Source organism: Protopterus annectens, chromosome 9.part0, assembly GCF_019279795.1.
Source record: "Protopterus annectens isolate FY-2018-M chromosome 9.part0, PAN1.0, whole genome shotgun sequence".
NCBI classification, from domain to species: Eukaryota; Metazoa; Chordata; order Ceratodontiformes; family Protopteridae; genus Protopterus; species Protopterus annectens.
The window spans coordinates 630,013,695-630,036,864 of NC_056743.1; the positions used below are offsets into that span (position 1 = coordinate 630,013,695).

General features: G+C 40.4%; 1 protein-coding gene across 1 annotated transcript in view; it reads right to left on the bottom strand.

The window, feature by feature from the left end:
- The window catches only part of NOTCH4 (notch receptor 4), a 563,400-nt gene that overhangs the window by 97,322 nt on the left and 442,908 nt on the right, over positions 1–23,170 (bottom strand). The window contains exons 24-26 of the mRNA XM_044083199.1: positions 5,573–6,090; positions 3,929–4,339; positions 629–798 (exon numbers count right to left, since the gene is read on the bottom strand). Of these exons, the coding sequence (XP_043939134.1) occupies positions 629–798; positions 3,929–4,339; positions 5,573–6,090 (1,099 nt within the window). The remainder of the gene's footprint in view (positions 1–628; positions 799–3,928; positions 4,340–5,572; positions 6,091–23,170) is intronic.

Here is a 23,170-nt window from a genome sequence, read left to right on the forward strand (position 1 = left end):
CCTAGAGACTTGATCGTTAGCCGGCCTGGAGGCAAAATTACAATAATTTTGTGTACTGTCAATATATACTATGATTTTTTTTGTGTGTTATGAAAAGCTTATACATTTTGGATATAACATGAAACATTTAATTTGGGACATTTCCATTCTACTGTCCTACTGTAATTTTATCACGGAAGAAACTCAGCATTGAATACAAGCTTGTAAATGCAACCATATATTACTGGAAAGATCACTGGTATATAATGTTCTCACCTTAACATTACAAGTAACATGCTCCAATGTATAACCGAATTTTTACCTGCTCCCGACATGAGCTGATTATGTAATAGACTCAAGAGTATCATGAGGATCATGATTACTCATTATGTGCTATCTTTATGCAACGCATTCTTAAAATCATGACTTATTAAAACTTCTTGAAAGGCTACTTTCCATATCAGTACCTCGCCACTGACTTAGGATTTTCCACCCACTACACCCTTGTCGGAAAGACCTATTCTATCTATAAAAGAAATGATGGCTTGCTTCTATGTCAAAACTCTGTCGACCCTTAACCACTGTACCTCCTCCTTTCTAAAGCTTTAATTACCTTATCTAATCATCATCTGAATGAGCAATGTCTTACCTGTCTGTTTGGCCCAGTCCACAGCCAGTAGCTGGAATGGAAGCATGTGTTCTAGAGTTTGAGAGGCAGACAGTGCCGCAAGGAATGCAGCTACTTCTGTGGCTGTCTGGAAACAGGTGCCTGGAACACGAGAGCACTGTCTGTTGTCAATCTTCAGGAGCATAATGTACCTTTAAGGAAGACAACTGGTTAGTTTCCTTCCATACAAAGTTCTCAAAATTTGTGAGTTGTGATCATTTTCAGCTAAGCATATCTGTTATAGAATTACAATATCATCTACAAACAACAAGCAGTACTACTGAAAAACAGAGAAACAAGAAACCTTAAATAGCACAAGCAAAAAATAAGATAGCTCACGTTTCCATATGTAGTAAAAACAATTTTTCTCTTGCTACGAACTGCACATTATATCCTATATAATGTAGCAAAACATTGCAAATAGGCAGGGCCCTTGACAGACAGAACAGTGAACTCTGCAAGGTCGGTAGGACACATAAAACCCATGGGATGCAGTTTAGTGAATTACACCATAGTAACAAAATCACTAAAACTGAAAAAATAAAATAAAGCTTCAGAATGACTGACCATTTGCTAAAATGACCCTTTTAGCCTCTGATGTATGCAGAATTAGTTTGGGAGGATGTGTATGTATGTGTTGGAGTGACAAGAATAACCTAATGTTTGGGGGGGAAGCAAAACTCTTCAGAAACAAACAGAAAGTGAATGCTTGTTTGAAATGCTATCTCTTTATTGAGAAATGCTGAGAAATCTAAATTTTATCTGAGGTGACTTCAGATCCTAAGCCCAGCACAGCATTACTGAGCAATCACTTGTAATGTCAGCGACCTCATTTTGGAAAAAATAGGTCTCAATTACAAGGAGTTGCTATAGTTGGTAAATTTATGTGGATCCAGAATCCCAAGAAGTACCAGCTAAATGAAGCAGTTGAGCAATAGTCTCTGACAGGTCATTAACTAAAAAGAATAGCATTAGCATTAAGCATCGTAGTTCACTTTAAACCTCATAATTTGACACCAGCTATGAATTATTGGAGGTTTGATTTTATACTTTTTGCCCCCACTGCCTGCCGATTATGAGAGCCCTTTTGTCCAATGACCCATTTGTTGTCGCATCAATAAGGACAAGAGTTGGCCATAAGGGGCCATCATTTAGCCAGCCATTGGGGAGGTTTCAGTTTTTCCTTTATCTGGCTTATCCTCTTGTGCCCACAAGTGGATGATGTCAGCAGAACTGTCCCACCCACCTACAGGTAGCAATGTACAGTATTGTTTGCTGGGACTCTATCAAGTAACCTAACCTACATTTATTGCCTTGAGTATACACCTCTTAGGGGTCTATATTATGTGATCAAAGAATCTCTTCTTCGAACACATAATAATCAACACATATACAGCGAATGCTGTAAGATGCGAATGGCCACGTCCTTGAATTTTTTCTTCGGGAAAAAATTCAGTTGGCCGTTATCAGGAATTGCCCTTTTCTTCAATGTAGAGTGATCTCGGAGTTGGTATATTTAGTTTGTGTGTGTGTGTGTGTGTGTGTGTGTGTGTGTGTGGAGGGGCACAGCCCCCCATATCGAGGGGTGTCGGGGGCGAAGCCCCCCACTTAATTGTGTTTTGAAGTTTGTTTTTTATTTTATGGCCACATGAATTTTTTCCTGAGGTAAAAATTCAAGGACGCGGCCGTTCGCTGTATACATGTCGATTATTATGTGTTCGAAGAAGAGATTCTTCGATCACATAATATAGACCCACTGCTTAGTCCCTTAGAATGGGCAAGCCCATTCTTTCTGCCTTCATTGACAAGCAGTGAGTTTTTAGAGTTACTGTAAACACCATTTAAGAGCATGCACTTAAAATGCTAAACAGGACCCCTAACCTTATCTTAACATGCAAAAAAGTGCAAAAAAAGTGATTGCATTTTATGGATTTATGGCATTTGATAGAAACTTGCAATCTGGGTGAGAATAGTTTCTAATTTCCTGTCCTGTTACTTTTCATCACATTTAGTATGAGATCTGTCCCCTTCCCTGCCTGCTTATTAATAATTTGTATGTTCTGTATCTTTTACTGAATAAAACGATAGTCAAGGATGGCATTCTAACAAAGGTTATGAATATGTCTACAATAAAATATCACAGAACTGCCTTTCTTATTCTGAGCAATTATTCAATATCTGTAGTAAAGGAAGGGGCAGATAATATTGGCAGTAATAGCTGTAAATGCAGGTAGGAAACGATAAATGAAAAATTGAAATTTTTACCATTAGCATGACCTTATCAAAGACAAAAATGTCACTAACAGGTATATTTTGTACTTACAAGGAAAATCGCTGAAATACTTAAAAATGCATATTTGTCAGACAAAGGCTATGCTCTTCTTTATCCATGTACTATAAAGACATCCTCCTCAGCCATATTAACACTGACCAAGGCCATATTTCTGGCAAATGACAGTTTGTTACCTTACCAACACAGCCTCACAATGAAAAACATCTGCACAAGCCCATGTCATAGACTGATTTCCTGATTTTGTGCTAAGGACTCATCCAGAGATTGTTGTCTAATTGTCAACTAAAGCCATGCTGACTGACTTGCCAGTGACCTGCTACAAATGTCCGGGAATAAAGTAAACTGTTACTGCAGTGTTACTAAACGTGGAAAGTTTGGCTAAGATGATGCTTAACTGCTTAACAAAGAGAAGGAAGAAAAGTGCAACAAAGCAAAGCAGAATATCAGGCATGTCTTAGAAATCAAACATAGTTTATGTGGAGTATGTAGTAAAAGCAAGCGCTAAAATTATGTGCCAAGAGTTAAAACAGACAGGACGTGGTAAATGCTAATTGCATTTTGAAGGGTAATGTAATATTTTACATCTGAAGCACTTCCTTTCCTTTTGCTGTTTACAGAATGTTCTACACGAGGACATTCTGCTGGATATGGAGGGGGGCTTAATCTCTGAAGCTTCATATTAAGCTCTGCTTCGTCTTTGGGCAGCATCTGTCCTGCAACAATAAAGTTAGCTCTACCACTGCAAAGAATTAAGCCCTGCAAACAAAGACGTGTAAATGCTTCATACATAAAAAGTTACTGCAGTATGCTTTTAAAAATCATCAGTCTGTTCAAAGTTATTTAATTTGGTGTTCCTTAGGCAATGGAAACTGGCAGTACAGCATCCTTTGCAGACTGTGCCACCTGGCTGCAGTACACAATGAATATTACAATGCAAAATCACTGAATTGCAAGGTTCTGAAGATAATTTTGTTTTAGAGCCAACCTACCCGATCACTTTCTTGCCTGACGAGTTCTGATCGGTTGGTCCTTCTTCTGAAGGAAGCGATCTCTTAGTGTGCCTTATGCCACTGTCTGTGCTGTCACACTGACTGACATTGATATGCTGCAGGTCTTCATGACTGTAATAGGGGTAGATCACATCTTTTTTATCTGAGTTTTTGCATAGCTTCATGTTTGTGAGTAACACCACGCTCAGGTGCCTCAGAAGGCTGCCTGTCTCATTGTGAAGAAGCCCAGTGTGTGCAGCAGAGATGACAATGACTAAAATATCCTTGGCATCATTATCCTTCTGGCCAGAGTCACAGTCACCGCCATCCCAGCCACATTCCGCCGAGTTGCACCCCTGTTCACAGTGCCCATTAGCATAGTGATCTTTGCAGTAGTGGTCATAATATTGTCTGGTGGGGAAATATGCAGAGATCAAAAAAGCAGCAAGGTGAGCATTACATTTGACCAACTTAATGACAAAACCATTACTGCAAACATAGGCATCAAAATCAAAATATGCAATTCATTTCTTTTTTACTTTACTTTTCTGAATATAGATAGTCACAATGCCTAACTTCTGTGATCCTTTTAGTTAAGAGGTAGACAAGATTATTTCTAAATAAGACAGAGTTTCATCTAAGAAAAATACAATTTATAAATGGCTAGCTTAAATATATATTGTACACCCACATGCTGTTTGTATAGGGCTCGCTCAAATGCATGCTGTTGATGGAGGGAGGACTGCAGTATCAGGCAAGATCAACACATTTCCACAATATGGATCAAAATGAACACATTTCCTCTACATAAATCCAATTTATGATGTTTTTTCTTCCCTTCTTAAATAGGGTCTGCCGCTGTGAAAGTTGTTTACATGACATGACTCTGGAGCCCATGAATATTTATATGATGCTTAAACAGAGCATGGCAGCTTCTTTTAATTCTTATGCACCACAACATGCATAAATGTTTGGTCTGTTATGTGCCTCCTCTGTTAATATCAACACCCAAAATACTAGCACTACCATTCGTGTAGTTTACCTGTCACTGAACAGTTATTACTCTGTGTTTCTAAGTGTCATAGTCACCTTTCCGTCATGTAGATATCTATGACTTCTAGAGTTACAAGGTGTGTTCCTAAGTCTAAGACAGATGCTGTGTACAAACAAGTACGTTTTGATGTTTAGCATTGGTACTGCTATCAGTTTTTCACCTTTTAAAATGGAAAACAGAATATCAGCTATACTGTTACTTATCTGTATATTTTCTGTGGAATGTAAACAATTGTAAACATTTTTTATAAGTTCGTAGGTGAATATTAGGCTAACTGTGGTGAAAGGCCATTTTAAGTCTAGCCACTATCCTGAGATAAGAATCAAAGCCTGAGCCTTGTGTTTATGAGGTGAATACTTCAACCATTAAGCCAAGCATACCCTCAATTAGAATCAAACCATGTACCTTGTCATGAAAAACTCCAACCCTCTGCCAACCCCCAGACCTAAATAGGAGAAAGGTGACAATTTCAATAAAAGGTACTTTCTCTGCATGCATGCAAATATAATACAACAAAATTGTGTAGTTAAAACAATAAGGATACAGGAAACCACTTTTGCACTGTAACAATGGCATAAGTTGACACTTACTTGCATGGCTTTTGCTGTTTCAAGCAGTCAAAACCATCATAGAAACATTCATGTGTATTGCAATCTGGATCACATTTTCCATTTTTGAAGCGTTGCCAACACTGCTGCCCAGTGCTGCAGTTCATCCATGGCATTTGAAAGGTCAGGGAGCAGTCTCCTCCATCCCAACTCATCGCATGGGTGTTACAAACCAGATCGCAAACACCATTGGCTGCAAGTGGTTTGCATGTCTTCAGCAAATCTTCTTTAGAATTCCATAGTGGAAACTGGCAGCGGTGTCCGGTGAACTGTGGTGGACAAGTACACTGAAAGTAAGGTTCACTGGCCAGTTCATTGCAGGTGCTGTTGAAATGGCATGGACTGCTGCTACAGGCAGTAAAATGAGACAGACGACACTCAGGGCCACTGAACTTGGGTGGGCATTTACAGATATTCTGTGACTCACAGGAGCCACCATTGTAACAGCGTAAACTTCCACAGTCTTGGAAAACATTCTCACATGTTGCTCCATCAAATCCCTAGAAGCATGTTACAACTGTTAATTTTCCATGTATTATGCCATCTGATAAAGCAAAACTGTGTTTTTTTCAGTTACAGAATATAAATAGAATAAAATAAACATACTTCTCAACCTCTTAGTAGATGAAATCTGGACAAAGTCAAAAACAATGGAGGGACAATGGCCCAAAATAGGAAAAAATACATATTGCTCTTATAAACTTGGATAGTTGCTAGAAAAAAAGGTTTTGTGTTACCATTCATTTTCTGAAGGATAAGAAGTCTGAAATGGAAATGCCTACTATGTTTTTGGTAAATTCAGTCTTCACTCATTTGCCAGAAAACCACAAATTTTATAAGTAACAGACTAAAAATATGAGGCAAAAATCTGGATATTCTGTGAAAATCTGGACAGTTATGAGCTATCATGGCAGGAAAGCCTGACACGATCTATCAGTAGATGAAGAGAAAGAAGAAGTGTAAAAGCAGGATTAATTAGTGAAGTAGCTACTCAGAGTGACTACAGTGTCCTATGTAGCATCCCTACTGCAACAATTGTTGTTGTGTCTTTCGGCTTTTCCCGGTTAGGGGTCGCCACAGTGGAACTCCGGTCCGCTAATGATTGACAGTAGATTTTTACGTGCCGAGTTGCCAGCTCTGACACACAACCTTCAACGAAGGTACGCCCATTCACGCATGTCTCCACACAAAAGACGCTTTAGCTGGGAATCGAACAGGACAACGTCTTACTGTGAGGTGACAACGCTGCCAATTAAGGTTAAAGTGGATGTCATTATACTAAACAAATTGCCATACGTGTCACCACAGGTCTTTTTTACACTTCTTTGCACCACCATCAACTTGCCTGTTTTATAAAGCTTCTAACACTTTTTCTAAATCTTCCACCAGAATACTTTTCAAAAGGTCTGGAGATTTCCAAGGATCTACTGTATTTTATTACATCTTTCTATTCATTCTGTAACTATAATCAGACATGCTCTGTTTTCTGTCCTCTTTCCCATTCATCCCACCTCCTTTTCTGTTCAAGCTCCTTTAAATGATTCTGTCTTCACTGCATGCATTTGTAGTCAGTATTAAGCATTAGTAATGGTCTCCAGTTCTGACTTTATTTCACCTTTCTTATGAATAAAAATCTTTATAGCTTCAGACATTAATCTTTCTCTGCACCCCTTCTCATACCAGTTATTTGACACATTCATTACTAATTTTAGTTACGATTATATTAAACTGCTACAGACCTCATAATCCAACAGCTTTCTGGCAAGCTCGCCTTTTAAATCATCCTTGTTACTTCAGCTGCATCTTTTACTTTAATTTTTAATTTATTTTAATTTAAGGTGATTGTTCTAGGCTACAAGGGCCCATTTTTCAGCTACAGTGTATTACAAAAGTAAAAGCTAGAGCAAACAGTGTTAGACACATAAAGTCATAAAATATCAGAATATGCAAGCAGAAAGTAAAATGATGTCAAACAAGAACACCCGAGCTCCAAAATAATGGGATCAACTGGGCTAATAAAGAGTAGTGTCCATGCATGCTTATATATAATATTAATATAGCAAACTCCATATCAGCTCCAGATAGAGACAATTCTGGGTACATTGCAGGTCCAGGCAAGAACTATTTTGGCAAAAATCAATGAGTGAAGCAAAACGTATTTCCTGACCTTGAACTATACCCTGACTTAGGAATGGGTCTATTCTTGTTTCATTAATAAAACCCATAACATTAGAAAAAAATAAAAAAGGCAGAATCCATACAGTTAAACATCATACCAAATAACTGATTAATTTGGGGTAGAAAGAATACCATATACCCTGCTTATTGTCACGCACATACTGAAATAACATTTGAAAAGCAGTTTGAGAAAGGATGTATAAATTAAAATACTAAGTCTTATCTATTCTTGTATTGTTTGTTTTAAATACATAAATCGGCTCTTATACACATTACAAGAAGGTTTAGCCACTGAGCAGTTATTTAGCACTGCTGTGTTACTCACATTATGAGGAATCCTCTCAAACAAACAGTAATGTTGAACTCACCATGTTAATACATACTAAACTAGCCTATCCTGAATGCCAGATTTTGCATATACGTGTAGATGTCATTTATTTTCCAAGTACATATCCATAACAGATATTTTTAAACATATTGTATTGGACTACAGACATGATATATGGATATGAGGACTTTGTGAATGTTAATACAGAGAAGCTGTAAATGCTGTCATTTTGAAATAAGGTTACTTTAAGACCAGAAAAGGTGCATTTTTAAGATCTATACACTGCAGCAATGCTTTCGTCACTCATAATTGTAAAAAAAAAAAAAAAAAAAAATTGTCAATTTATTTATATAAAGAGCAGTTTTGTTTTATTTTGAATACTCGCTAAATGTGAAAATACACTCAATGTAATGTAGGCTTCTACAGCAAAAAAAAAAAAAACACTCTGTCTCTTCAGTACAGCAATAATTAGGTTGATTATATTAACAACAGGGAGTAGGGGAGGAAGGCCATTGCTGGATGACGGGGATAGTTTGCTTCCAACAGACATACGGCTTTTAACTGTTGTAAATTTCCTTTGTTCTGTTTCATGAAGAACTTGAATTTTGAAAAGCTGTCTTATGGTTTTGCACCTGGGAACTATCACAACACTATTTTGTCTATGCAGTGGAGAGATTTTCAAACAGCATTAAGTGCAAAGTGCACTCAGTTTAATGAAAATTATTTCTGCATGAGAAGAAAGAGAAGAAGCCAGTAATATTTTGATTTGAATGGCGAGAATTGTGTTCTGTGCTCTGATAAACTTATAGCATAGTGTAGCTGCAGTTATTTTTTGATAATTAGTGATGCTGTTTAATAATTTATTTTCCTCTGCAACACTGGCTGACTAGGAGAATGCAGGGGAGAAATCATTGGTTGTGCACTGATATAGTTCATCTAGGGCCCAGGTTTATTGACTTACATACAACGATTGTGGGAAATTCTCTTTGTACTGCTGAAGGTGCAGCGAACTGTTTTCCATTGTAATGTAATCTAATTTTATTAGATGGCTTTAGTGTAGCTGCTAGGCTGTGGATTTCTTGCTCAAACCCCACTGTGTTTGTTGGTACTGCTAATAGCCTGTGCTAGAGGAACTCAGCCTTGGCTTTATTGCCTGATGTTTTCTGTCCGTTACTTTAGACACACAAACCCTACTACTGTCACAATTACTCCATACATTTACAGCTGTACTCCTTTGGAGCTTTTCTAAATAATGAATAAGGAGAATAACAATAGTGAGTATTATGTCATGGAAGTATTCTAGTGCCAAACTATGGTCCGTTTAAGGCATGGCAGAATTCCAGTCTTTTACCGCAAGCTGAGCTTGGACTGAGACCGTATTTAAATCATCTCACTCAGTAGTGGCAACCAACACCATTTTACTTTTGGTGAAAAAATTTGTAGCAGTGCAGTGATCACTGAATAATGCAGGATTTATTAATGGTTTGGAAAACCTGTTTTGGTTATCAGTAATAAGCTGCACAAGGAGACTGGGTGTGCACTGAAGTTTGGTCTTGATAATGTTTATAATATAAAGAAACTAAGTGGAGATCAATATACCTATGGCCGATTCATAAAGGTTACTACAAATTGTATACTACGTGTACACTTTCTGAATTCAGGTACATTTCTGCCAGAATGATTTTGTTGTCCATTCAGAAAGGTTACACAAAGCGTACACATAGTGTACATGTTGTGGTAAAGTTTATTCATTCCCCCACTAGGCTGCTACCCTTCTCACATATCCATTGTATAGGCAAACTGTAAGAAGCCAATTTACATGCTTGTTTGAATTGTTTAGTGAATTGTCAAGGTTAGTTGCTTTTTCAGCCTCAGAGGAAACCTACCTCTTACAGTATATCCTGATTTTGTCTTTCATAAGAGGTATTCACCACTGCTTTGGAAGAAAGAATTGGCATCATTAGGTTTCAGGTATGACTCCTTCACTAACATGATAACTGGTTATCATTGGATCATAGGAGATTACTAGGCTATCAACCCAGAGGGCATTTTAAGCTTAGCTGTTTCAACCCAATGTAATACCGTAGAAGTACTAGTTAATACCAAAGATTGCATTTAATGATAACTGCCCATGTCCAGGAGGGTTGTGGGCACTATCCCAGGTAAGAATTTATGGTGCCCCATGTTATTTGTTGAAAATATTTCTTATACAGCATGTGTTTAGGAGGACAGCTTTTAGTACTTTGTGTTTCATAAATGCAATGTTGGGTGAACCTATTTTTAAGTGATCCTGATTATCATTTATTTATTTATTTGCCATTTGTTAACCGGGGTTGGTCTGGCTGGGCAGGTGCCCTTTTTCAGCAGAGACCTGAGGAGAAAAGCTCCAAATACAAAAATTAAAATTATAATTAAAATTTACAAAAAGCAGTACGGTGACAGATAGGAGAAGAGGAAAGAAGGACTAGTATGTAGGCAAGTCTTACGTATAGTGTGGAGTCTAGTCGGAGAATAGCGGGCAAAGGACAAGATAACTGGATGTAAGATATAGGTGAGAGTGGGCTGATACAGTAAATAGGGTTAAGAAGAGGTGCTTGTTACTGAAACAGAAGTACAATACAAGCAGGAGAGTATAAGACATAGGAAATAGAGACAGTGGTTTGGAGGGAGAAGAAAGGCGGGGGGGGGGGGATCATATAATTGTCCATGTACAAAAGTATTTGTTACTGATTAAAGTTGGTATAAACCCAAATTACTCTGCTGTGTAGCTAGCACTGTGCATCTGAACACATTTCATCACTCAAATAGTAATGAGTTGTGCAGAATCTCAAAAGATATAGCAGAAAACTGAAAACAAACTGGATGCATTACTAGTAATTACTAGGCATAACAAAGTACAACTGCCTGCCAGCTTAAAAGGTTCCAAATGCTTTTTCACTGACACTGAGGGAAAAGGAAACATGCAAATTTATGAAATACATGTATGCAAATGAGAGAACGTGCTCATCTTCTCTGCCACTAATTCAATGCAGGCTATGCTTTTGAACACAGATGTCAACAACTGTACTTGCTTATCTATTCTAGTGGTTGAGAGAACATGAAAAGTACAAGGACATACTAGTGCCACATTTTTAGCACGGATTTTCCTACCTTAACAGCAACTGTTGTTAGTACCATGTATAAATAAAGCATGATTTAAGTGGTTCTCCTGTATTCTGCCTGCAGTTCTTTCTGCAGTTGCTACATATCATTTTTGCCTTTTTTCTTGAAATATTTTATTGTTTTCATTTGCAGTTTGTCAAACCACCTGCTACAGAGACCTTCAAAAACGGTCACTAATCCAGGTCAATATCATTCTCAGTTCATTAAAAGAAGACAGTGAAAGAAAATGGAGTGTAACGTCATATAGGAAAAGAGTGCATTCCTGTGAACAAAAAAATACTGAAAAAGTATCTGCATAGAAGAACTACCATACCTTTCTTGAATCCGAACAAATCAGTAAATAATTCTAAGATGAAATGAGGGCAGTCCTGCATGGAATATAGTCACATTTTTCCTGTGTTTTTTCTGACCATAACTGCAGTTTTCAGACACCAACAGATAAGCATGCATGTATGCAACTCTATAGCTTGAGCTGTTGGGCACAGTTTTTTTTCACCTGTTCAGCCTTGTGTCATTTTTCAAACTTCCATCCAGTTAGCTCTTCATTGTATCTGGTGTTCCTCCCTTCCTTCATGTTCCACATTTTTCCTGGTCTACCACTGCTCCTTTATGGTGTCTTGTGTGCCCTTTATACTTGGCCAATCTTCCTTCCTTTTCCACACATTCACTATAATTTTGTATACTTAATTTAAACACATGGCTGTTAATCTGTTACACATATGAAAACAGCTGTAAGACAGAGCCAGTGGGGATTGAACCCTCCTCTAAGCAACAGTACTCTCATTGCTGTGTCTAGATTTCACTGGAACACCACGGCGGTGCAGTGGTTAGCATTGTTGCCTCACAGCAAGAGGTTCTCTGGTTCGATCCTTGGCTGGGGTGCCTTCTGTGCGGAGTCTGCATGTCCTACCTGTGGTTGTGTGGGTTTCCTCCGGGTGCTCCGGTTTCCTCCCACATCCCAAAGACATGCTGTAGGTGGATTGGACACTCTAAAAACTGGCCCTAGGTGTGAGTGCGTGCATGTGTGTGTGTGTGTGTGTGTGTGTGTGTGTGTGTGTGTGTGTGTGTGTGTGTGTGTGTGTGTGTGTGCGCCTTCTGTGGAAGGTTGGGCACTGGGCTGGCAACTCGACACCATAAAACTCCACTGCCAATTATGAGCGGACAGGTGATCCACTGTGGCAACCCCTAACTGGGAAAAGCCGAAAGAAGAAGAGTCTGTGGTTCTTGCTTATAATAGGAAAGGCTGATCTGCCCTTTTCAGTCTGCCACCACTGTGGTCCTCATTGGGACTAGTCTTTTACAAAATAGATGTTAGAAATTCATTGGCTAATTTATTGCCAATTAAAGCAAAATATATAGAGGTTAATAACAGGTGGATAGATAGGGAAGAGTCACCTGCAATGGCTATTGAGCAAAACCCAAACACATTCTCTAAGCATGTTAGCTTAATCAAAAAAAAAGATCACAAATGAACCGTAATAAGAAGTAAAAGCAGAGAATGAAAGAACCGATGGTAGATATTATGTATTTGAAAAAGCAGAGAGTAGATGGGGAACACCAATCATTTTTAATAACATTTCTTAAAGTATGTTAGGGAGCCACAATTACAGCTAAATCTCTGTCATGTGGAAAAAGGATGATACAATTCTGAAAACTGTCTTGGAAAATATTTACTAAATAAGTATCAAAGTGGAAACTAAAAAGCAGTTCTAGTACTGAAAGAATAAAAACTGCAGAAATAACAGACCCTGGTGAATCTTTCCTGATATGCCTTCATATGTTAGAAGGCAGCTATTATCATGAATGCATACTATAGTAACATGCTAAACACAACTCATCTCAGATTGCAAGCCAGTTAGCCGACAAAGTAGTGGGTCAAAAATGTAAGTAACTATTTTATAGATATTTAGCAAGAATATCAAATAGTTGTGTGTGTCTTAGATCTCATTTAAAATGTCTGGTTACAAGGAAATCATCTTTTTTGACACAGTCTGGGTAAATGGTTTCAAACTGGTACCCCTTGTACTTAAACATACTTTGTCTTGACAAATCATGTCTTAATTAAAAAAAAGTTTGCTGTCCTGTGGGTGTTAGTTCTAAAGGAAAGATCCCAACTAAGGAAACCACAGTAAAAAACTTTTCTAAAGCAAACTTCACCTTACTTAAGACAGAGGTGGTAAGTTTCACAGCCCCCACGCTAAAGGATAACACTGCCCAAGATGCAGAAACCTTTACAAATGCACTCTATGAGCACCTACAAGGATGCATGGATCATGCCATCCCTAGCAAAACCAAGACTCACTCCTCTAAGAGAAGGAAACCAGTCTGGTGGACCCCTGCAATAAACAGGCTATACAATAGAAGGAGGAAACTAGTTCAGAAAAAAAGCAAATCCCAAGAAGGAAAGACATCCCTGATCAGTATCAGTTAGAAACTGAGGTCCCTCATGAAATCATCCGTGGCTAACTTCGAAAGAAAAATGGCCAAGGATTCAAAAGATAAGCACAAAGCCTTCTGTAGCTATGTTAAGAATCTAAGTGGCAACTCGCAGATATGCACTGAACTAGTGCAAAATAGCACAAAATATGCTGAACCTACTGATATTGCCAACATCCTGGCAGATAGATTCAGTGCAAACTTCACCCCCCTCTCACCTCCAAAAGGGCCCACAACAATACTGGAAAAGTGTAGTGTCCCAAAAATCACAGACGCACAGGTGAAAACAGCCCTTTCAAAAACCAAAAACACAGCATCAATGGGACCAGATGGTGTCCCAGGCTGCGTCTTGCACAAACTACAGAATGAACTAACCCCCCACCTAAAAATGCTGTCCAGCCTCAGCCTCTCCACAGGCTACATGTCCATAGAATGGAGCACAGAAATGGTTATTCCTCTCCACAAAGGAGGGGCCACAACTGACCCTGGTAACTATCGCCCCATAAGCCTGACTAGCTTGGTCTGCAAGGCTATGGAGCACATCATCATGGAACTCATTAACAAAGACATTGGGAACCTCCAAACACTTGACCCGACCCAAATTGGCTTTGTTAAGGGCAGATCATGCCTACTAAACCTGGTTGACTTCTTCGAGACAGTCACCAAGGCCATAGACGAAGGAAAGGTGGTTCACACAGCCTACCTTGACCTTACCAAGGCTTTCGACACCATTCCCCACTCAGGTATTACAAAACAACTCACCAGCCTGAACATAAACCCCTACGTCATGAGATGGGTTGCCAACTTACAGACAGAACTCACACAGTACGAATAGTGGGCTCCAGGTCCGACTTTAAACCAGTCACAAGTGGTGTCCCACAAGACTCGGCCTTGGGACCCCTACTGTTCGGCATATACTTTTCAGAAGTACAGGCAAACACAGCAGGACTATGGCTAACCAAGTTTGCCGATGACTGCAAACTGGGAGCCATAATTGACTCTCCGGCTGACACGGACATCCTCCAAAAGGGCCTTACTGAGATGGACACCTGGTGTCAAAGTCATAACCTCAAGCTAAATGCCAAAAAATGCATAGTCATCCCGTTTGGGAAAAACAAAACACCCACAAATTACCACACAGGTGGCAGCCCCCTTAATACAGAAGAGGTAATAAGAGATCTGGGGACCCAGGTAGATAGTAATCTCTCCTTTGACAATCATATTGCCAAAGTAGTTAGGAAATCCTTCTATGTGGCCCATATTACTACTAAAGAGTCTGCATCTAGAAATAAAGAGGTTATAGTGCCCCTCTACTCGTCACTTGTTAGACCCATCATAGAGTACAATGCCCCATTTGGGATGTACCTCACAAGACACTTCCAACAGCTGGAAAGACCACAAAAGTACCTCACCAAGAGGATTACTGGTCTTAAACATATATGCAGCCTGACTGAAAAAACTCCGGCTGTATTCAGTGGCATATCGCTTACTCAGAGGTGATCTCTGCCTGACTTACAAAGCCATGTCCAACTCAGAATTGATGGACATGCTCCACCTAAAGAAATCCAAGTCACTGCGAGCCACGCACTCTAGTGAGCTAAACCTCACCACAACAATAAATAGAACATTCTGGAGGGATAGATTCCTGTCACAGGGACTCCCCATGCTTTGGAACAAAATTCCAAATTACATCAGGCAGAGCCCCTCACTAACATTCTTCAAGAGAAACCTTGACGAGTGGATGGGTAACAGAAAATACACCCCTGGGATCACTTCATTGGCTCTGCTTGACAGAGGCTCAGTTAATTAATTAATGGGGCAGCGAAAGCCGACATACTCTGGCTAGGCTTATAAATGCCCTCAGGTAGACAGCCTAGTATCTACCTATGAACCTATGAAAACTGGATCCAGTAATGGCTGCATGAAAGGAACTTACACTTTCCTCACCGTCATTTTCTAAACTGCTTTTCCTCGGTAGGATCATGGTAGGGTCATAGCAGGGTCGTGGTAGTAGCAAGGTGAACAGGCAGACCAGTTTTCTCTATGTACAGCAACAGTTTCAAATTCATCCTGTGAGATCCCCAAGTCTTCCTAGGCAAGGTGACAGATAAAATACATTTAATGTATACTGGCTTTTTCCAGGGACCTTTTCCCCAGGGGAGGTGTCGAATGGGTATGCTGACATGGTACCTAAATGACCTCAAATGACTCTCCTCAGCACAGAAGAGCAGTGGGTGTACTCCAAGGCCTTCCCATTCTGTCATGAAGAGCGAATCCAGATACCATGTGAAAGGACATCATTTCATAGGATCATAGGAGGTTACTAGGCTATCGACCCGGAGGTCATTTCAAGGCTAGCCATTTCATCCCAATGTAATGCCACAGATACTCTAGTCATTACAATACCCACAATTGTATTTAGTAATGACTGCCCATGTCCAGGAGGGTTGTGGGCACTATCCCCAGTAAGAATTTACAGTGCCCCATCCACTCATCCAGGTTCCTTTTGAACAGTGTCATAGAGGTGCTCTGCTTCACATGGATTGGCAGCTGATTCCAAAGATGTGGCTGTCACTGGCAGACAAATCTGTCCCTCCAGCATGTCCGATTCAAATTGCAGACCATATTTAGGACCCTGGAAGCTCTATTCCCGTTTGACTTAGGAATGTGCAGCAAATTCATTAGCTTTGGGTCGGAGATTGCTTTGTAAGCCAGGCATAAGTCTCCCCTAAGAAGTCTATATGATAATGAGTATAGTGACATGGACTTTACTTGGTCTGTGTAAGGCACATGCTGCAGTCACTTGATCTTCTTTGTTAGAAACCTCTAAGGTCTCTCCAATTGCTGTAGGTACTTTGTACTGTACATGCCAAAAGGGGCATTTTACTCAATTACGGGCCTGAATAATGATGAGTTTAGAGGGGTTATAACTTCCTTTACTCTAGAGCCAATGCCTTTGCTAATCAAGTGTGCTACGTACGATGCCTTCCTTACTACAGTAGACACACGGTGGTCAAGGTTAAGGTCGCAGTCTACTTGCGATCCCAGATCTCTTACCACTTTGTAGGTTCATAGGGTACTGTTGTTAATATGATAGTATGAAGGGACATTGTTTTTACTGAAGCGAGTGATGATGCATTTCTCTGCATTCAGTTTGAGACCGTGACTAAGACACCAGTCGTTGGTCTGAAGGAGACCCTCCTGGAGTATACTGACATCATTTGGGGATTCAGTAATTGCACCCAGTTTGCAGTCATCTACAAACTTGGTCAGCCACAGCCTCTTAGGTTTGGCCTGAACGTCTGAGAAGAATATAGCAAAGAGTAGTGGGCCCAGTACTGACCCTTGTGGCACCCTGCTGGTGACAGGTCTGCTGGTTGATGTGGAGTCACCCCCTTTGATAGTGTGTGAATGGTTTATGAGCCAGATGGCAACCCATTTTACAATAAAGGGGTTTATATTCAGTTTTCTATGTTTATTGGTAATGCCTGAGTGTGGGATTGTGTCGAAGGCCTTGGCCAAGTTGAGGTATGCTGTGTGCACAGATTTGCCCTCTTCAGTTGGGTGGGTCACATTTTCAAAGAAATCCACCAGGTTTTACAGGCAGGATCTGCCCTTGATGAAGCCGAATTTGGTTGGATCCAGGGTTTGGAGGTTGACTATATCTTTATATATGATGTCCATGATGATACATATGTTCCATGGCCTTACAGATGAGGCTGATCAGACTTATGGGTCTATAATTCCCTGGGTATGTTGCTAAATCACCTTTGTGGAGGGGAGTAACTGTTGCTGTTCTCTATTCTGCAGGAACATAGCCTGTGGTTAGGCTGTGATTGAACAGGGTAATTAATGGTGATGTTAGTTCATGTTTTAATTTGTTTAGAGGACAGCCTGGGATGCTGTCTGGTCCCATAGAGGCTGTGTTTTTTTGCCTTAGAGAAGGCTTTAATGACCTGCTCTTCAGAAATGTAGGGTGAGGGGGAAGTTTGGGGCAAGGTTTGTGATAAGTTTGGCGGGGATAACAGAGTGAAATTTTTGCCAAATATGTCTATCAGCAGTTTTGCTGTCTCTGCGGGATCAGTGCGTGTGATGCTGTTAGTTACTAGTTCGGCACATGCTTGGGTCCTACCTTTTAGGCTGCATACATAGCTGTAAAAGGCCTTATGGTTATCCTTGGCTGTGATTGCTAAGTTTTTCTCAAAGTTACCCTTTGAGGATTTGACATGTTGTCTTATTTGCCTGTTGAGGCTGAGGAGAGTGCTTTTCCATTGTTGGGGCCTTGCCTTAGCTTTCTTAGACAGCAACTTTTGCATTTGTTGTAAAGTTTGTTGATGTTGGATGTCCATCAGGGCAGCTTGTTTTTACTTGGGGCTCTGGCTTTGATTCTGTCTGGAAAAGCCAAGTCTATACACTTACACAAATGATTGTACAGGGCTTTAGTGTAAGCATTGGTGTAATTACCAATTCCACCTTTGGGTGGGGCTTGGAATGCATTTATACCTTCCCCTAGGAGGGTACAGTTTGCCTTGGTGAAGTTTTTTAATCTGACTCTGCCCTTTGTATGTTCTGGTGTTAGTGCCAGTTTGAAGGGGACTGATTTGTTGTCAGATTTAACTAATGAGGGTCTGGCAGTTGTGGTGGTGCATCTGTTTGTCATGTTAGTGAGGAGCAGAACTAGTATGTTTGTTCCTGTTGTTGGGGTTTGAATAATTTGTTCCAGGGCATTTGAATTGATAAAGTCAAGGAATTTTTGCGCTAGTGAGTTAGGGCTAGAGTAGGTTTCCAGTTGATGGTGGGATGACTGAAATCCCCCATGACCAGTGTGTTTGGCAATATTTGGATTGACTCCAGTTTGGTCAAGTAACCCTCGTGCACATCATGATCCATAGAAGGGATCTATAACTAGCTATAACTTGAATGGGGGTCTTTCCCACAGTAATCTGAACTTGGAGTAACTCCATGGAGTTGTCCTGTCCTCCTAGTCAGGAGGTGACTTTATCTCTAGTACAGACAGAACACTACCTCCTTTGGTTCTCACACATTTTTTTGTGGTCTGACTGTGTGGAAGGTATTGTAGCCTTGCAAGGCTGGGGTACTCTCTGAGGCCTTGAACCAAGTTTCTGTGACTGCACAGACATCTACATTTTCCGATGATAAGAGTGCTTCCAAGGTGTGCAGTTTTTGGTTTAAGCTCCTAGTGTTTAGCAGCATAACCCTTATTTTGTTATGATTGGCAATTTCCATGTCAGCAATTTTGTTTTTGAGATCTTGCCTAAAAAAGGTACTATGAGGAGGCAAGAGTCTTTGGCAGCAGCTGAAAGCCAAGTGGTGCCAGGTGCAAACTGTCTCTGGCAAAACAGTGAGGTTTGTTGACCATGTCATCCCAGCCTGTAAGAAACTGGATCCCTTTTGAATGACACCAAAAACTAAGCCAATTATTGAAATCAATAATTTTTGTTTATACTGTGGCATCACTGTAGGCGAGGGTAATATGCTGCTCAAGGCCAGGGACATGCCTGCCTGGGACACATACTCAGAGAACTCAAACATGTCTCTCGTCATATAGTCCAATGAGGTACATCTCAGGTTGTTCACTCTAACATGAGCTATGACCCAGTCATAATGGTAGTTTTGCCGAGACACCTGAGTGCATGTGTGATCTTATGAATCCTGGCACCGGATAGGCAGCTGGCCGTGACTTTCTCCTTATCTAACCTGGTGAGTGGGACATCCATATGTCTCACTATGGAGTCTCCAATGACAAATTTGGTTTACGAGTGTTACACCTTAAGGGCTTGGTAGGTGAGACACTGGTGTTGCTATGTGTCTTGCATGCTGTTGGGACTGTGTTAGTTGCAACAACAGTCTTGTGTTTTGAATGTCTCTGGTGTTTTGGTAAGTTTTTTGAGAAAACCTCCACATATGTTGATTTATGTTCATAGGTGTTTACTAGGCTAAAGACCACAAGGGCCTTTTTAAGCCTAGCCATACATCCCAAATCTCTGACAAGTTCCGATACCCTTGATGAGTGTAAGCAGGGGTTTTGGAGATGAAACATTTACACGCAGAGGCCTGGAGATGAACCATTTACAGGTTGCCTGTGTCCATTAGAGATATAGGTGCCAAACCAGGGATGAATTTCCTGTTCCCCATCCAATTGTCCAAGTTACAATTGAATTGCGTTACAGAGCAACTCTACTTCACATGGATGGGGAGTCTGTTCCATAGATGGGATAGTCTCTGTGATAAATACCTGTCTTTCCAGCAGGTGCTATTTATATCACAGGCAAGGTTTAAGTCTTTAGAATGGGTAATTCTGGTGCTGTTTATTTTATGGATATGCAGGAAGCCCATCAGAGTGGGATCTGACAATGCCCTGTATGCCAGGCACAGATCTCTCCTCAAAAGCCTGTAGGAGCAAGAATACAGGGATAGGGCCTTGAGGTGGTCTGCATAGGACATTTTATTTACACCCTGTATTCTTTTAATGAGGAACCTCTGTGGATGTTCCAGTTGTTGGATATATCTGGTTAGGTACACACAGAAGGGGGTATTGTACTCAATGATAGGTCTGATGAATGCCAAATACAGCGGAGCAATGACTTCCTTGGAATTAAAGGCCATATTTTTGTTTATAAGTTGCTCAACATAAAATTATTTCCTCAATACTGTAGACACACGATGGTCAAAGATTAGATTACTACTTATGCGTGTCCCTAAGTCCCTGACTACTAGGTCAATTCTAAGGGGTGTGTTGTCAGTAGGATAGTTACCAGGGGAGGATGACTTCCCAAAGGATACTACTATGCATTTCTTGGCACTTAGTTTTAGTCCATGGCTCTGTCACCAGTTGTTTGTCTGTGTCAGCCCCTCCTGGAGAACATTTGTGTCAGTGTGGGATTCAATGCCATCTCCTAATTTGCGATCATCTGTAAACTTAGTCAGCCAGAGACCACTGACATTGGCCTTGACTTCAGAGAAGTAAATGCCAAAAAGGACCGGTCCAAGTACTTATCCCTGAGGGACTCCACTTGTGACTGACCTCTTTGCAGAGGTGGACTCCCCAATTCTAACTTTTTGGGTCCTGTCTGTAAGCCAGTTAGATATCCAATGGGTGACATATGAGTTTGTACCTAACCCCTTGAGTTTGTCAGCAATGCCTGAGTGGGGTATTGTGTTAACTGCCTTGGCCAGATCAAGGTAGGCAGTGTGAACCATTTTTCACTCATCCATTGCTTTGGTTACCTTGTCAAAGAAGTCCACCAGGTTGAGTAGGCATGATCTGCCCTTAACAAAACCAAACTGGGTTGGGGTCCAGTGTTTGGAGGTTTACTATATCTCTGTTAATCATATACATAACTCTTTCCCTGGCTTTACATATAAGCCTAGTGAGACTTATGGGTCTGTAGTTTCCAGAGAATGTAGATGTCCCACGTTTGTGCAGAGGGATGACTGTTGCTGTTTTCCATTCATGAGGCATGAAGCCTGTTTGGAAGCTACAGTTAAATAGTAACTCCAGAGGCCCCAATAGATCATGTTTCATGCTATTTTGAAGGCATCCTGGGATATTGTCTGGGCCCATTGATGCAGTGTTCTTGGTCTTACAGACAGCATTAAGGACCTGTTCCCTAGTGATAGTAGGGGGAGTTGTATTTAATGGTATTTCCTGAGGGAAGGTTGAGGAGGAGAGAGGGATAAAATTGGAGCTGAATTTATCAGCCAGGAGGTTTCCTATATCTTCTGACTCAGTATAGGTGGTTCCATTTACAATGAGCTATGCACACACGTGTGTATTGCCTTTGAGGTTGCAGACATAGCTAAATAATGCTTTGTGGTTGTCTTTGGCCTCAGAGGCTAAACTTACCTCAAATTTGGCTTTGGTAGACTTTATGTGTCCTCTGAGTTGTTTTTTAGTTTGATGAGAGTGCATTAATCCTGCTGGGTGCTGCACCTCCTAATTTTTGGCTTGATTTTCTACCTTCTGTTATACAGCCTATTGATATTGTTGGATGCATACTATGTGTATGAGTAGTGGTACTATGTGCATGAGTAGTGGTGGGTGAGTTGACAACCTGTTCAGTGTTACTGTTTTGAGTGCTAGCAATCAGTGATTCAAGATTCTTGGTGTAGATACATCTCTTGCACTCTGTACTAGAATGAGTTATTAGTAGAGGGTTGTCATTGTACATGAGGCAGTTGCTACACTGCCTCAGGAGACCTAAGTCAGCAAGTCTGGCTGGAGAAACAGGGGAAGTTCAGCTGTCCATAATGCTAGATTTGAAGAACTGTTATCACAAAGGGGGTGCTTTCAGGACTGATCTAGGAGGTGCTCTGTAGAGAGAAATTTCTGACAAGGTTTTTGGTTGATGGTTTAATAGGTCACAGCTCACTAGCAGCACTTCTTAGACCGGAAATGTACTAAAGATGAGGACTACACTAATGTACTACAGCAGTACCTAAGGGAAAAATTGTTGAAATTATCTGTCCAGCTATGACACACAATTGTGCGGCAGTGCATGGTGCTGCGCGATGCACAAACAAGTTGAAACCCACTCAAATGCAGGGCTTAAATACCAGAAGCTAAATACTTAAAAAACTTTCGAAAAACTCAAAAGAGCCATTGAGGAAGCTTACTCCAAAACCTAGACAAATCACCCTTCACCAGACAGATTCCAGTCAGCACACTTCTCTCTCAAGGGTACAGAAGGGTCCCTTCCAATCAAAGATGGCTTGGAAAATGTGCTTGGAATATAACAGCAACTACAAACAGACACAGATGCAGCAAAATTGTACCTGGACTATGCTACAACTACTAGCTACACTAATTTAGGCAGGAAACACTACAAATGTTTTAAACAGCAGAAAAAGAGCAGTAAGACACTAAAAAATTTTTAAAAAGCAAAAAAAAAAAAAAAAACAGCAAAAAGACACTAAAATGATTTCAACAGCAAACAAATCAGTTATTTAAAACACTGCTTTTTTCTGCTTATACTGCTAGCTCATACTTTCAGTCACTGGCCAAAGCTTATGACTATAGGTGAGAATGGGGACATAGTCTGACCACTAACATACAGCTTTGTGATATAACTTATCTTTTACTTCACCCCCACAGTCTGGTAACGCACTCATAGTACTGTTGTACCAATCAACTATTCAACATTCTTCACGCATGAATAAAACTCCAAGATGCATAAACTTCTCCACCTGATGTAACAGATTCTCCCCTTACTTGGATACAGAAATCCACCCATCTCTGGTAAACAACTGTAACTATTAACATGGAGGTATATATTATCATCTCACCCACTTCATGCACAGTGGAGTTTGTCTGCAGTGCAGGCTGGAGGTCAAAGTCATCATAGCTAGAGCAGTTTGAAGGAGGCAGCTACCCTGGGCATAAACTGCAATCGACATTGCAGAAAAGGTGCCTTCTAGACACAGCAAGTCAATGGTGAGATTGCTGGTTGTTAGTG